The sequence below is a fragment of the Schistocerca cancellata genome, chromosome 1, assembly GCF_023864275.1.
Source record: "Schistocerca cancellata isolate TAMUIC-IGC-003103 chromosome 1, iqSchCanc2.1, whole genome shotgun sequence".
In the NCBI taxonomy this organism is placed as follows: domain Eukaryota; kingdom Metazoa; phylum Arthropoda; class Insecta; order Orthoptera; family Acrididae; genus Schistocerca; species Schistocerca cancellata.
In genome coordinates, this window is record NC_064626.1 from 711,428,512 (window position 1) to 711,443,935 (window position 15,424).

At 36.4% G+C, this 15,424-nt stretch overlaps 1 protein-coding gene across 3 annotated transcripts in view; it reads left to right on the plus strand.

The window, feature by feature from the left end:
• The first annotated feature begins 7,329 nt into the window (after window positions 1–7,329).
• LOC126184850 (USP6 N-terminal-like protein) overlaps window positions 7,330–15,424 on the plus strand; it is a 143,035-nt gene continuing 134,940 nt past the window's right edge. For 2 of the 3 annotated variants that reach the window (XM_049927462.1, XM_049927479.1), the window contains exon 1: window positions 7,330–8,142. In XM_049927462.1, coding sequence (XP_049783419.1) covers window positions 7,988–8,142 — 155 coding nt within the window. In that variant the 5' untranslated portion in view covers window positions 7,330–7,987. The remainder of the gene's footprint in view (window positions 8,143–15,424) is intronic. The other variant, XM_049927471.1, reaches the window with a different exon arrangement.

Here is a 15,424-nt window from a genome sequence, read left to right on the forward strand (position 1 = left end):
CAAATATTGGTATTGCCTATATATCTTTAATGTCACGTAAAAAATTACTTATGGAACAGTTAAGAAAATATACTAGCCATTCCAAAACAGCCTATAAGTTTACTACTCTTGACTGCAGTGCACATGCAATAGTTGGATTTCATCTTAAACTGCTTTTTACTTTTTTGTAGTTGCTATACCAAGCTGTGCTACTGCTAAAACTGATTTCCACTAAATTTGTCCCTGCCTGATAAGACATACAGAAACAAGCAGTAATACTAACAGCCCATAAAAATGTTTAGATGCAATCTGAGATATTAATTTCAATGTAAAAATCAACTACCTCATTCACGAGACAGAGCAAACATATATAGGATGAACATTAATAAAACAGACGATCTACAAGGATAGATTCCCGACTGGAAAGGGAAGAAAAAAGGTCCTATTAACATGTGTCCAAACCATGGTAGATGGTGCTGACTAATGAAAGGTCCTCTGCCAAGTACCACGTATTCCTTGCATGTTGCAGGCTGTGTGTGTGTGACACAGTACACTGTAAACAGCAGAATGGCTCGGTATTTATGTTGGAAACATACCAAGATGGTGTTTGTGTATGGCCAAGCTGATGGAAACTGTTGAAAGGCAACATGGCTATATCAAAACAAGTGCCCTCACAGACACCACCACATCACACTACATTTCAAGCACTTTTTGGTAATTTATGTGATCATGGGTCCTTTCAGACAGACGAACATGCAGGGAGGCGTATACCAGATTTGGAGGAGATGATATGAGATGAACCCTAGTACAAACTCCAAACAAGTGTCCCACCAACATGGTGTAAGCCAGAGCGCAGCAATCCATGATGCAACCTGTGAACACGTGCACTGTATCCCATGGAGGCCACTTTGAACATCTGTTGTGACATGGATGCGATGCAGCTCTGTACTGTGTTCTGGAATGATTTTTTGTTGTTGCACGCACACCATCAATTTCCAAGCAGCTGTTCATAGGACGTGTCCAGTCAGGAATCCATCCCTGTAGTTTGTCAGTTTTTTGTGTTCACCCTTCATAATATCAGAAGTCGTATTCCATTAAATGCCATCCCTTACTAGTTTTTGAACTTTGTTCATTTCCAACTTTACAGTCCCCATTAGAAAAATTCTTGCCCTCATCTCCCAAAAGCTTACAGATGATCAATATAAAACAAAGAAGAATGTTTATAAAATAAATGTTCTACATAAGTATTGAGTAAATTATCAATGAGAAGTGATATGGCTGCAGTGACAAAATGCTGCCAAACTTACAATTTTATTTTCAATTCATTTGTTTTTCAGAATCTGTACCTCAACTATTAAGGAATCGCCACAAATGTTTTAAGAATGTTGTGTGCCTTCTCATAAACAAACAGCATAGTACTTATCTATTGGACATTCTCTTTAATGGAGATGGCTGCGTGATGTGTTGCTGCAATTAATACTAATTATACTGCTAGTAGCTTTTTGCAATGTATGTTCATTTTGGAATGTGAAATAATCCTACAAGCTGACTGTATGTCAGGAGGAAAAAGGTACTTATAATCACTAATAATGGCGTGTGTGTGCGTGCGTGGCACACCCCAATCAATGTCACACTATGCAGCTATGTTTCCTACAATTAAGAGAAAACAAGATTTTTTCGTGAGGCTCTTGAAGAAGGTATACTGCTTGGAACTATAAAAGATAGCAGGAGGCATAATCCATATCATTTCAGGCGGGGGGTTTACCTTTATAGTCTCAGATGTTATTGAATTTAGCATGTGTTAAAATTCAGGAATAAAAAAAAATAAAAAAAGTTCCTGTCCCGAGATACAGGCCTCCAAAGATGACACTGTGAACACCATTTTGAAGATGAGAATTTCGAGAAATTTTTTAAAATGCCGTATCTCTAACTGTTCTAGATATTTGATTAAGTTACTATGGTATCCTTCGTTTTGACACATCTGTCAAAAATCTTTAATTTTTTTTTATAATTTACAGAATTTTCTTTCAAAAATTCCAATCCAGAAAAGTTAGAGTTTTTTCTGTTGATTAGTGCCATGTAGTACTATATTATCTGTAAAGAAAAGGTTCCACTTTTAAATTGGACAGGTTTTATTTTAAAAAATCACTTTTCAACTTTCAAGGGTAATGTATGTTTTCACTGAAGTTGTTCTTACTAATTTCTTTGTTACAATGTTAATTTATATTATCTTTGTTGAAGTTATTTCTTATTACTTTCTTCTGTTGCAGATATTTCTTACACTTTGTTGTAGTTTCTCGTCAGTTTCTTTGTCGTGGTTATTCATTGCAGGTTTCTGTACTGTAATTTGTTTACTGAAGAGGCTCCTAACAAATCTGAGAATCCAGCGAGTTCTGTGTCTTTGTTAGGAATTTGCCAGCTGACACAGTTGCAGGGTGTTTTGTGGAAAGGACTGTTTGAAATGTCTTCTGACTGTGACCACAGTAGAGTGAAGTGTGCTGACTATTTGCATATCTATAAAAGAGTGATATAGAAGACAAACAAAAAAACAGCCTTTGTTTAGGTTGGGAAGAAGTATTCTCATTTGAAGACCGTTTCAAAGTGAACACGTTTCCAGTGGCGACTTTTGTGTTCTAAATGTTTTGACAGAATAACAACAATGATAGTGTCTGAACAAGGTGAAGCCTCCCATGGTGCAGATTTTGCATCAACAGAGGAAGAATTAAATACCCGGAATCAGTCAACTACAGAGGTAGGTGTCAGTCTTGTTAAGAAACAGCGATCAGTGAAGTTTAGTCATAAGCTCTAACGCATCAAGAAAGTGCAGATAAATTACTAAAGCTATGGATGAATTCACCACAGCAAAAATGACCACACTCTTCAAAGTAGAAATTCCATCTTCAGAAGAAAATGAACCAAAGCACTCTTGCACCTCCTGCCAGGAATTATTCACAAATGTCAATTCAGCTGTTGAATATTGTGCACCCTACAGTGAAAAGGTGCAAGTTTTAACTATTATTCCAAAGAAATTTTCAAAGAAAACGACTTTGAACCACGTTCCATCAGTATCAAAGTACATGGTAGACAAATCAAGAAATGTGAGTTCCATAAACGGAGTCTCTATTGTGGTCATCCTGCAGACGCAGCTCAAGTTCAAGAAGTTCAGTCATTTTATCTGGAAGATAAATGGGACTGTTCTCGCCATAGTGCCAACAAGAAAGACACTATAACTGTAACAATTAAAGGTCAAAAAGTTGTGAAAGTGAAAAGGTACACGACTAAGTATTAAAGAAACTTTCGGAATTTATAAGGGCAACTATAGTACTTCACATATTGAAAGATCAAAATTTTATTCACTATGACCTAATTGGGCAGTTCCACACCCACCTAAAGACATCTGTGTGTGCAGTGCATGAATTTTGAACCTACTGGAGCACTTGACATATGACACCTTGGTTGGGCATGTGAAGTCATTAGTAGTCTGTGACGTAAAGTGAGAGACTTGTTTGTTTCAAGACTGGTGACTGTCCTGGAAAGGAAGGACTGTCTTTACAGACACTTGGCCTGGAAGGCATAACAGATAACTCTCCAGAAATTACATATGCATCATCGGAGGAAAATAAACTAATTAAGGAAACTATTGCCTTTGACACTTTCATTGATGAACTTGGTGAATGGTCAGTGAAAGCAGCGTCTGAAGAAATTGCAACAACAACATTGCAGAAGTGAAAGGGTGTGTACAGGCTGAAGAACTACGTTTCGTGTTTCACTGTGATTTTGCTGAAAACTGGTCTGAAGTTCTCCCACAAGAAGTACAAGGGTAGCATTGGAGTAACGACCAGGTTTCAATTTTTACAGGAGTGACACATTTAAAAAACAAGACCACAAATGTTGCAGTGATGACACCGGACATGACTCATCACCTGCTTTGCTAGCAATGCGCTAAATTCTTCAACTGCAAACAGGGGCAGAGACTCATTATTTCTGATGGTCCTACTCATTTTAAAAATCGTTACTAGCTATTTGAATTGAGAAAGTCTCTTGTGCCAACTGACTGGGTATACAGTGCTACTAGTCATGGGAAGGGGCCTTGTGATGGTGTAGGCGGCTTGCTGAAGCACCATGCTACAAAACAAACTACAGCTGTGATTCAGAATGTTGAGCATTTTACGAAAGTTGTGAAATCTTATACATTCACGGCCCTCATTCTTTTGTCCAAAGAGAAAATCTAAGAATTCCAGAAGCAGAAAAATGATGAATGGTCCAAACAAACTACTCTTGAGTAAGGAATTCAGAAGAGACACTTTAGGGCACAAAGTGATGGGCAAACTCATTGCATGCACTTTAGCGAGCAGGCAAAAAGAAATTTCATTTAACAACCTAAGAGGGGGGTGTTTGTGGCTTGTGTGCATGACTGACTGGTGGATTGCAGAATTATAGACACCTCTTATTATAAGTTAAACGAAATTGTAGTGAACTTTATGCAACCACATGGGCCAGCTGCTGGATATCAACAATGCCATCAGTGCTCATTTCCTGTTCACAATGTTTTTAAGATTGTAAGTGATCCAGTTCCTATTGGTTCACCAGGAATGCATACCTATATCAAAGGAAGATAATGAAGCAGTGGAACACATTTTTAGTTCGTTGACTAGCTAATTTCAGTAAAAAACAGAGTGCACAGAAGTCGTATAAATTGAAATTTTCAACTTTTTGGATGTTTTACATAAATTTTGGAACCATTTAAAATGGTTGAAAAAAAAAAAAATGAGTCTCTTACTCATCTTTCAAAACTAAAATTATGTTAAATAAGGACAGGTTTTGATTTTTATGAGCCTATTATATGATAATAAAACAGGTTTTATGTACGGCAAAAATTCAGTTGTTTATAAAACCTGTTCAAACTGGAAGTAGCTCCCCTTTTCAGGGAATGTAGAACTAACTTATATGGTACTACCAACAGAAACAAATTATGCATTGGCATTTTTGAAAAAAAAAATAAAAAATATCCATAAATTATAAAAAAGTTCAGAATGCTGTAGTAAAAGAATTTTGACAGAAGTCCAAATGGAGGATTTCTTTGTAATCATAAAGCAAGTATCTTTCAAATAAAAAAACCAACATAATATCTAGAATTGTTCTGGGAATACAGCATTTTAAAAAAATTTCCAAACTTCGCATCTTCAAAATGGTAAACACAATGTCATCTTTGGAGGGTTGTAACTAAGCAGAAATTTTTTTGGAGAAAACAAATTTATGTTCCTTACTTAGTCCTTCATTTTAACATACGCTAAATTCAATAACATCCGAGACTATGAAGGTTAGATTTTTTTCCTAGCCTGCTTGAATTGATAGGGACTATGCCAGGAACTATTTCTTGGTGTGCCATTGACAGTCAGTTTGCAACTAAGAAGTCAGTCCACTCACTTCCACAGCAATGTGGTGTCAAGCCACTAGCACTTCCAAAGAAAGTTAAGGATAACATTTTGCAATGATGATTTGGGATGAACACTATTGGGAAAAAATAACAATGCAACACGATTTTGCTGTTCATAATACTTTTTAATTTGCCACAACTGGCAATTTTATAATACGGAAATAGCTAGAACTGTATCTTGTAAGATATTCAAATACAGCACAGCTGTATTAGTCCACTAAGTTAGTACCACAAGGTTGGATTCCATATTTACATAAATTTCATTTTGTTTCCGCTCAATACTCGCGATTTAGAAATAACAAAAGGCTATGCCACTACAAGCAGCAACTAAAAATCTAAAGCAATTTCCTCCCCTCACTTCCTCGACATGTTTAATAACAACAACAACAATAATAACAATATCGCAAGTCTTTCCCGCCGTACATATCTTGGCATAAAGTGTGCGATAATTATCAAGGACATGCTTTAAAATAAAGAATCTTGTGCATTGCGTGACGTAATATGAAGCAATGGTTAATAAATGCTCTTAAACACTTTGTACATGTCTATTTTGCTTCAATTTTACACCTAAAATAGGGAACTTAACGCATACTATCCCGAAGTGACAGAAGGAGAGGGAAACAAAAAAGACCCTCGGTAATGCCGATGTTCCACCTTCCTGTAATTCATAACAGCTATTTCTTTTACTTAACCAAGTAATTCACAAATAAGTAACGCTATACAGTTGAACATGATGGCATTTGATTTTGGTATTTTTACCTTCATACGTATATCCCGACCCAGAGAAGTAGAAACAACACTCCTGAACCGGAAAATATTGCTGCCACTAACGCGACAAGCAATTCTTTAAATATGTCGCGTGTAAATTTGGTACTCGTCACTTCATACACGAATAGCCACGCTGTAAAAAATATACCAATCCCCAACAGCACCACAGTAAGGTGTGGGAAAACTGCTGGGTTGACAGGTGATACATATCTGGACATTGACTCAACGTCGAGCTGCAAACAGAAAAGAATAACACTTCATAACACTAAGTACATAATTTTTCTAGTTGTGAACACATACCGATTTGACCGGATACCCAGCTTTTAAACGCTATTAATGCTTATAGCATACTTATAAACAGGGAAGAATAAAACTATACCATTGTTAATGTGATGTATGCTCTTCAAAAATGAAGTCTACTTTTAAATTACAATCCTCATAAAACACAAGACGTGGCTTTCTCGCATACTACGGCGTGGTTTGTACTAGGCAGATCCCATCGTTTGATTCGTGTCCTGAGATGATGGGTGACGAAGTTATCTCGGCGCAGTGAGTACTGAGTAACAACACGGCCGTATTTATGATAGAAGCGGCCGTGGTAACAACAGGCCATGTTAGACTGTGGTAACAATCACGATTATCATCGTGTAGACCATAATGAAATATAATAAACAGAGTTTTTGGTGATTCACTTGGAATTTAGAAAGAATACATTAAGTTGTAATTTAAAAATATCAGCGATATATCGTTCTAAGTTTTGCGAAAATTGTGCTCGGCGAAACAGAAGTAGTACCGTCTCATTGTTAAGATATGAACTAATGATAATAGATATAGAATTTGGCATACGTCTCAATCAACTAAAATGAGGTGGGCTTTTTTGTACGCAGAGTAGATGCACCTCGATGTTAATGATCCCAAATACAATTAAAGTATAACGTAATTCACTATTTAATTGGGATGTTGATGATTCCATTGACTGTACTAAAGGAACGGCACAAGAATGCTAGATTTGCTATTACTTCTCAACGTAAAAGGAAGAATTTTAGATTTAAATTATTTTTTTTTTCAAATCATATAATACGTTTACAATTCATCAACAGCCGAGGACCCGCGAACCAGAGATGACCATAGAAGCAAGCGAGAAAGTGCTGCGATCTATCGATGGGCTGTTTTAGCATGTGGGCGAAAGATGTGTTGCTTGGATTCTGTACGTGATAGGGTAGTTGATTTGTAACGAAACGTGAAGTGTATTTTTTTAGTAATGTTTGTTATTGTCGTAAAAATATTGAAGTGCTGTCGTCAATGCTGCCGTACTTCTGTTTTGTGTCGTTAATTGCTTGACTTCGGAAGTTGGTAACTAGGTTCCCATCTGACAGTTTGTCAAATAAACATTGGAAACTTATTGCTTATGGCTTGAATTTATTTCATAGAATCATATGGCTCTCATCTTTCATCACGATGAGAAGTCCGCCCGGTATATTAGTTCATGTCACTAAACTGATCAACCTTTCTGTGAAGTAACAAATTTTGGTAGGCGGCACCTGTCAATTGGAGTTTACGTAGGGTACGTGCATTGGCGAAATACAGTTTCTGTTTCTCTGTCTGAGATAGTGTACATCGCTTTAGTCATGTAACAATAGTGAAATTATTTGAAGACCACCAAGTGACCTACTTATCTACTTTCGGGTACGTAAGATTTGTGGTATATTCAGAATTTCAGGAACTGAAATGAACATAGGGTGATAGCGTACAGATGTTGAATACCGGGATGGTGTGTGGCGCGGATATCTCCATTTATGCGGGATGAGTGAAGAGGAGCTGCTGCAAAGAGCGGCGGAAGAGCGGGCCAGTATTGTGAGCCGTTACAAAAAGGGCCGAGAAAATGGAGCACAGATTGACCCTTGGGAGGATCCAGCCTTCGAAATTTATCATGTTACCGATCGTCATGGATTTATACAGTGAGTACCTGAATATATTGATTTTTCACTATACCTTCTATTTAGTTAATAGCTTTCCACAAAATTATAGTTTCGTGATATACAAAAATATTCGCGTAGGATGCTGTTGGCAAAAAATTCCTTTTCTTTATTGAAGGTTTGCTGTGTATTTGGTAAAAATAAGCAGTTTTTTTAAATGTTCCCAAATACTGTATTTAATTGCTGACCTACACACCTAATAACTGCTCTTCAAAATTTAGTGTAAACAATTTGGTGTTTATTTTTAATTTGACTGTTTTTTAGACTTATTTTAGAGTTAACTGTTACTCTACTTTAACATAGAAATGGAAACCAAATTGAATGTGTGTCTACTGAACAATAACTTGCACAGAATATGTGCTGTAATGACATGTTTAACTATCAAATCCTCTAATGATATAGTTGGCTATACTCATCATTATGCAAGAACAATTATTTAAAGGCTGCAAAGTAAAACATAAATGCCCCTTCCCTCGCCCCCTACCCCATCTCTGACTCTACCATCCAGATTTTGGTTTCCCTCGGTTTCCTTATAGTCGAATGGTTCCTCTGAAAGGGCATGGCTGACATACTTTTTCAAAGTTTCTGCGCGTTCTATAGTGACCTCATTGTCAGTGGGATGTAAACATCCCAAGTCTTCCTTTCTTTCATACTACCTCTCTGTTTTGTAGTTACGTTTTATAATATTTGAGACAAAATGAACAGGTTCTATTCTGATCAATTAAGAATTGTACCATTACCCTGTCTATGTTTAGTACAGTGTTTTGAGTGGTTTTGATTCCCTCTGGCACATTTTACATGCCAATTTCAGCATAAATTTTTCTTTTACTAAAAGGACTATTTAGGCAATTATCACAACTAAATGCTGTCATGCTTTAAAACTTATTTTCTCTGTTCTCTTGACAGCTGTCAACTATCTTCTTTTTTGTTTGTTTTCTTAATTTAATTTTATTTGGTTGAGTCCCACAGTATAATGCAATGAGAAACTGTAAGAAGTAGCTCCTGACACATTTTGGCAATTTGTTTAAACACCTTTAGATAAATACCATTAGCTTATGCTACCATTGCCAGTGCTAGTGCACTATGTCTAATGCATTGATATTGATAGAATAGAGAACTAAAACCTTCCTTATTTCATAGAGCACAATTTGTTGCCACGTATGGTATGTATAGTGCCAATTAATTGCCGTGCATCCCTTCTTTCCCAAGCTTTCTTTTGTGATCTTGACAAATCTTTGTACAATTATTCTATGAATTTCTTTACCAACCAGTGAAGTAAAATTGTTTAACAAACTGGACTCTGCCTGCGTTCTTTCTCATCCTTCTGGTTTTTTTTTTTTTTTTTTTTTTTTTTTTTTTTAGCAACTTACTTTATTAATATTTATGGTCACATGTGCTGATTACTGTGATATGGTAAAGCAGGGCTACTTTGCTCATAGGAGGAAAACTTTCCTCCAACTCTGAAAAAGGATTCAATCCTACCTAGCACCTATTCTAATAAACATTTTGCAACAGATTTGATTCTGTCTAACAGTTGAGAGTTTCTGCTAGCTTATATGTTTGAGTTATTCTGCTCCCACTGTCTTGGATATTGTCTGCTAGCAAAATCTGTACTACTATATTTTTGAGTTATTTTTGTCAAGAATAAGTGGTGTTTTACTATCAGAAAAGTACTTACAGAGAAGACAAATATAATTTATTTATGTGTAGAAATTGTTTATCGTCTAAAGCATACCCACAAACTTGTAATAAACATGTTATTTATCACTATGATGTAAAACAGCCATGAAGCTTATTTCCTGGAAATAATGGGGCAACTTTACACCACTGACAAAGTGGATCAAAGTAGCCACACATTATTTTAATTACTTTGTTTAAGACCCGATTCAGCTTGGGATGATTCTTATTACAATGAAAATGTTATAGTGTAATAAAATTGTAAATGGGAGCCAGGACATAACCAGTTTGCAGTTCATAGCACTGAACATCTAAAAGAATGTGTAGAATCCGTAAGAAATATCACTTCACTGAAATGTCATAAGATGTTTCTAAGCCAGTGCTAGCTACTAGTAAACAACTTAAGAGGAGAAAGATCCAGACAGTGCTCGATTCTAGTGATGTGAGACCTATTAGAGGAACAAATTCTTGATGAAAGTTAACACAAAGATTGGGAACCATACAAAAGATACCAAATGGAAGTTATTTGTGGTTTCTACAGTGAACAAAGAGAGGCTATCAAAACCACAGGAAAACTGATACAGATCAGCAAGAAAATTGTTGTTTGTGATTACACAGCATGAAAATAAGCATTACCCAGTTATTAAAGCTTTATTGAAGATGGTACACTCATTAATACTGTGATTCCATGTATTAATAACTGGAAATGGGCTGTAAATAAAGATGTACTTTTTCACAAAGGGGATTATACAGTTGAAAGTATAAAGCCCTCAAAACGGTAAAGCAAAGGATGCATTTTTCTCAGTGCTGAAGTTGGTCAATGGTGATGAATTTGTGCTAAATGCTTTTTTAGTGTAGTCACAGACATTTTGACACACCAGCATACCTAAGGAACAATTGGTCTTTAGTTTAATAACAAAATGACACTGAATTACTTTTTAGATCTTAAATTAAAAAGCTGCATTATCATGATTTTTTATTATTTTTGTCCCTTTAATACAGAAATGTACATAAATGTTCATGTATGGTGACCTCTTAAGGTAATGCAATAAACTTTAAAGAGGGTAACATTGCCCCAAGCTATTACCCTGTCTTAAAATAATGTTGGAGCAAAGTAATCCGCTTGAACAAGTACATTTTTCCAATTTTTTTAAAATTTATACAATTTCAAAAATAATTTTTCAGTGTCTTGTATGCTACTAAAAAGGTGTTACCCTATTTTTGAACAGACTATCCTCATTTTCAAAAGTCTTTTCACAAAACTACTATGCATGACATGATTTTGTTTGAAAAATAATCCAAAAGTGGCACAGAGTAACCCCACATTGCAGTTTGTCATTTAATAGGCTTTGATTCGCAATTCCAGTTGAATTTTCACATTCCTTGAATCTGTATTTTAGATGTATACCATTCATTTATTTTCCATGTCAAATAACAATCGTGATTGGATGTGCAGAAGGAAGCAATTAACAACTGAGGTTTACTTTCCATTGGAATATCTTCCTATTATTATTATTATTATTATTATTATTATTATTAAATTGATTGACTACATTGGACCACATGAGTCATTCCATGTTCACTTTCTCTTTGATGATTAGACTACTTGCTTCTTGCACTCAGCCCAGTACTTTGTCATTCGTTCTGAACACAATTTTCTTAACTTGTCTGAAATCTCTACTGGACTTCTGTGCATCATTTCTGCTGAAAATTTATGATTCATAACGAGTGTGTTAATTTTGTTTCTGTTCTCTGCATCAGTAATTCTCAGTCTGACTACTTCAAGATATTGCTGAATTTCTTTGACCCACTGTCCTCCTGTCTTCTTTCCAAGACTTTTCATCACTAGTTGTTTTAAAATCCTGTTGTCAGGCAATTGTAAGACATGAAAGAAATAATGAAGTTCTTTTGTTCTTCATTGTGCTGGTGATTGGGTCAATCTCACAATAGACAGTTTCATTAGGGAGGATTCTCCAGACTCCATCAACCTGGTATCTTTTATTGATGCATGTTCTGATAATTCCTTGTTCAGTCCTGAGGAGTCCTTTCATTTTTAATTTGGAACAGAGTTTCACAAGCATAAGTTACTTCTGGGATAGTTACAGTTTTGTAATGTTGGATCTTAGTGTCTATCGACAGGCATTTCTTATTATATGTTGACCAGGTCAGAATTTTTTTTCCCCCATTTAATTGGTTCTATTTATCCATGTTGCTTTCTCACCCAAGTTGTGCAAAATAATTTCTCCAAAATATTTAAATTGTAGAACTATGTTAATTTCATGATCATTTATGAAGATTTGGTCTATGCAAAGAGGTTTCATGGACATGATTTCAGTTTTCTCAAAGGATGTTTGTAATCCTGTTTTTGAAGCAGTTTTCAGGAGACTTTTTATCTGAGCACAAACTTCTTCCATGTCAAGGGCTAAGAAAGCTAAATAGTCAGCAAACCCAAGGCAGTTTGCTCATATTACAGGTTTTCCTCCAATTTTGATTTTACACAGATTTTCTTTTTTGCAGATTGTCATGATGTAATCGAGGGCCACATCAAAAAGCAAAGGGGACAATCCATCACCTTGTCTGAGTCCTATTTTCATTTTTAAAGCTTGTGACATTTCTCCTCTGAACTTGACCTTTGAATTTGTGTTAGTTAAAGTTAGCTGAATGAGTCTTACCAGTTTGTGATGGAGGCCATATGATATAAGGATTTTTAAAAGTGTGGGTCTATGATCACTATCATATGTTTTTTTTTAAATATATGGATGAGATGAATAACGTTTGTTTCTACACTTGTAATACTCCATTATTAATTTCAGGCTAAAATTTCTCAAAATCGTCCTTGATATTCTCCAAGTTGTGGTTCCAGAATGTTTTTGATCCTATTGTAAATTATGCAGGAGAAAATTTTGTATGTGCAGTCCAGAAGGGTTATTCCTCTGTCATTATCTGACCTGGTTCTATCTCCTTTTTTAAATAATGGATGGATTATTCCTGAGGTCCAGTGCCCTGGAATTTTCTCTTTGATCCACATTTCAATTAGATGTTGGTGGAGATTTAGAACCACAGCTTTTCCAGCATTCTTCCAGATTTCTGTGAATACATGGTCTTCACAACATGCCTTGTAATTTTTTAGTTCCTGAATTGTGACTTCTACCTCATTGATAGTTAGAGTATCTATTATGTCTGGGTGGTTAAAATATATGCTTCAGTGTCTCTTGAAATGTTTCCAGTGGGTCATCACAATTTAAGTTTGATGAAAGACTGTGCAAGGATCTCTGTATTTTCCCGATTACTATGCGCCAACTTTCCTGACATCTCTCAGCATCAATGTTGGGGACTCATACTTTTTAAGATATCTCCCAAAGATTTTGTAATAATCTCTTGGCTGTTTCTTCTGGAAGTTCTCTTCTGTCTTTTCTAGGGTATTTTTAAGATGTTTGCGTTTTGTCTATCTGATGATTTTATGGGTTGACTTTCTTTATTTAATTAGTTCTAGACGTGATTCTTCAGACTTTTGGGCTTGATGCTTTATCCAAGCTTGGTGTCTTCTTTCTAATGCCTGGTCGCATTCTTCATTCCACCGCTCATGTTTCTTCCTGGGATTTATTGGAGCCAACTCTTCTGTTATGGATTTTAATTTGGTGGTTAATTCCTCTAGCGTATTATAGTTGATAGATCCTTCACCTGATTTCCTAGTGTATTTCTCATGTTTTATTTAGATGGTTGGGTCGAATTTTCTTCTACTTTTTGTCTTAGATATTTTCTTAACCATTGGTGTTATTTTATTTTGATGTTCACAACATAGTAGTCTGATCCTGAGTCTTCACTCGTTAAAACTTTGACGTAGTAGATTTCATGATGGTGAAATTTATCCATGCGTACATGGTCCAGTTGCCATTCACCCTTTCGGAAATCAGGGTGTTTTCAGGTTTTTTAATTTGTGAGGTTTCCTTTTAAAACATCTTGATTTTTAGACCAGGTTATGGTTTCTACAAGTTTCAATTAACCTTTGACCATATACTACACTGAAGAGCCAAAGAAACTGGTACTCCTGCCTAATATCTTGTAGAGCCCCCACAAGCACACAGGAGTGCTGCAACATGACATGGCATGGACTCCACTAATCTCTGAAGTAGTGCTAGAGGGATCTGACACCATGAATCCTGCAGGGCTGTCCATAAATCTGTAAGAGTATGAGGGGGTGGAGATCTCTTCTGAACGTTGCAAAATATCCCAGATAGGCTCAATAATGTCCACACCTGGGGTGGCCAGTGGAAGTGTTTAAACTGAGAAGAGTGTTCCTGGAGCCACTCTGTAGCTATTCTGGAAGTGCGGGGTGTCACATTGTCCTGCTGGAATTTCCCAAATCCATCAGAATGCACAGTAGACATGAGTGGGTGCAGGTGATCAGAAAGAACGTACGTGTCACCTGTCAGTTGTATCTAGACGTATCAGGGATCCAATATCGCTCCAACAGCACACACCCGACACCATTACAGAGCTTTCACCAGCTTGAACAGTACCCTGCTGACATGCAGGGTCCGTGGATTCATGAGCTTGTCTCTGTACCTGTACACGTCCATCCACTCGATACAATTTGAAATGAGTCATCTGGCCAAGCAACATGTTTCCAGTCATCAGCAGTCCAATGTCAGCGTTTACAAGCCCAGGCAACGTGTAAAGCTTTGTGTCGTGCAGTCATCAAGGGTACAAGAGTGGGCCTTTGGCTCCGAAAGCCCATATCAGTGATTTTCTGTAGAATGGTTTGTTGACGGCCCATCATTGAAATCCGCAGCAATTTGCGGAAGGTTCAACTTCTTTCATGTTGAATGAGTCTCTTCAATTGTCATTGGTCCTGTTCTTCCTGGATCTTTTTCCAGCTACATTGATGTTGGAGAATTCATGTTTTACCAGATTCCTGATATTCATGGTACACTTGTGAAATGGTCATACAGGAAAATCCTGACTTCATCGCTACCTCAGAGGTGTCGTGTCCCATCGCTCGTGCATCGACTATAACACCACTTTCAAACTCATTTAAATCCTGATAACCTGCCATGCAGCAGCAGTAACCGATCTGACAACTGTGCCAGATACTTATTTTCTTATATTGGTGTTGCCAACTGCAGCGCTGTAATTCTGCCTGTTTACATATCTCTGTATTTGAGTATGCATGCCTATACAGTTTCTTTGGCACTTTTGTGTATATTATCATATGTATAATTTCAATATTCTCTTAATTTGTGTGTAATTACATTTGAGGGAGTATTACCTAATCAGAATTTTTGTATTACCTATCCAAAAGAGTTTTATTTTACAGTCTATGAAACCAACAAAATACTTAGCTCATGCTTGAGCTATCCCTGCTCCCACTCAACCCCTTGCTTTGTCATATCCTTGCAAAGTTTTGAATTTACTTTTAACTTATTTACTCACCCATCACGACTTATTCCAGCCTTGTGATTCATTTGTGTTTATCAACAGCAGTGCTATCTGTGATGACAGCGACATTGATAAAAATGTTTTTCTACTTTGATATGTAAGTTTTTCTGTTGGTACTCACATCTCTTTATTTGGTCTGGTACTCACA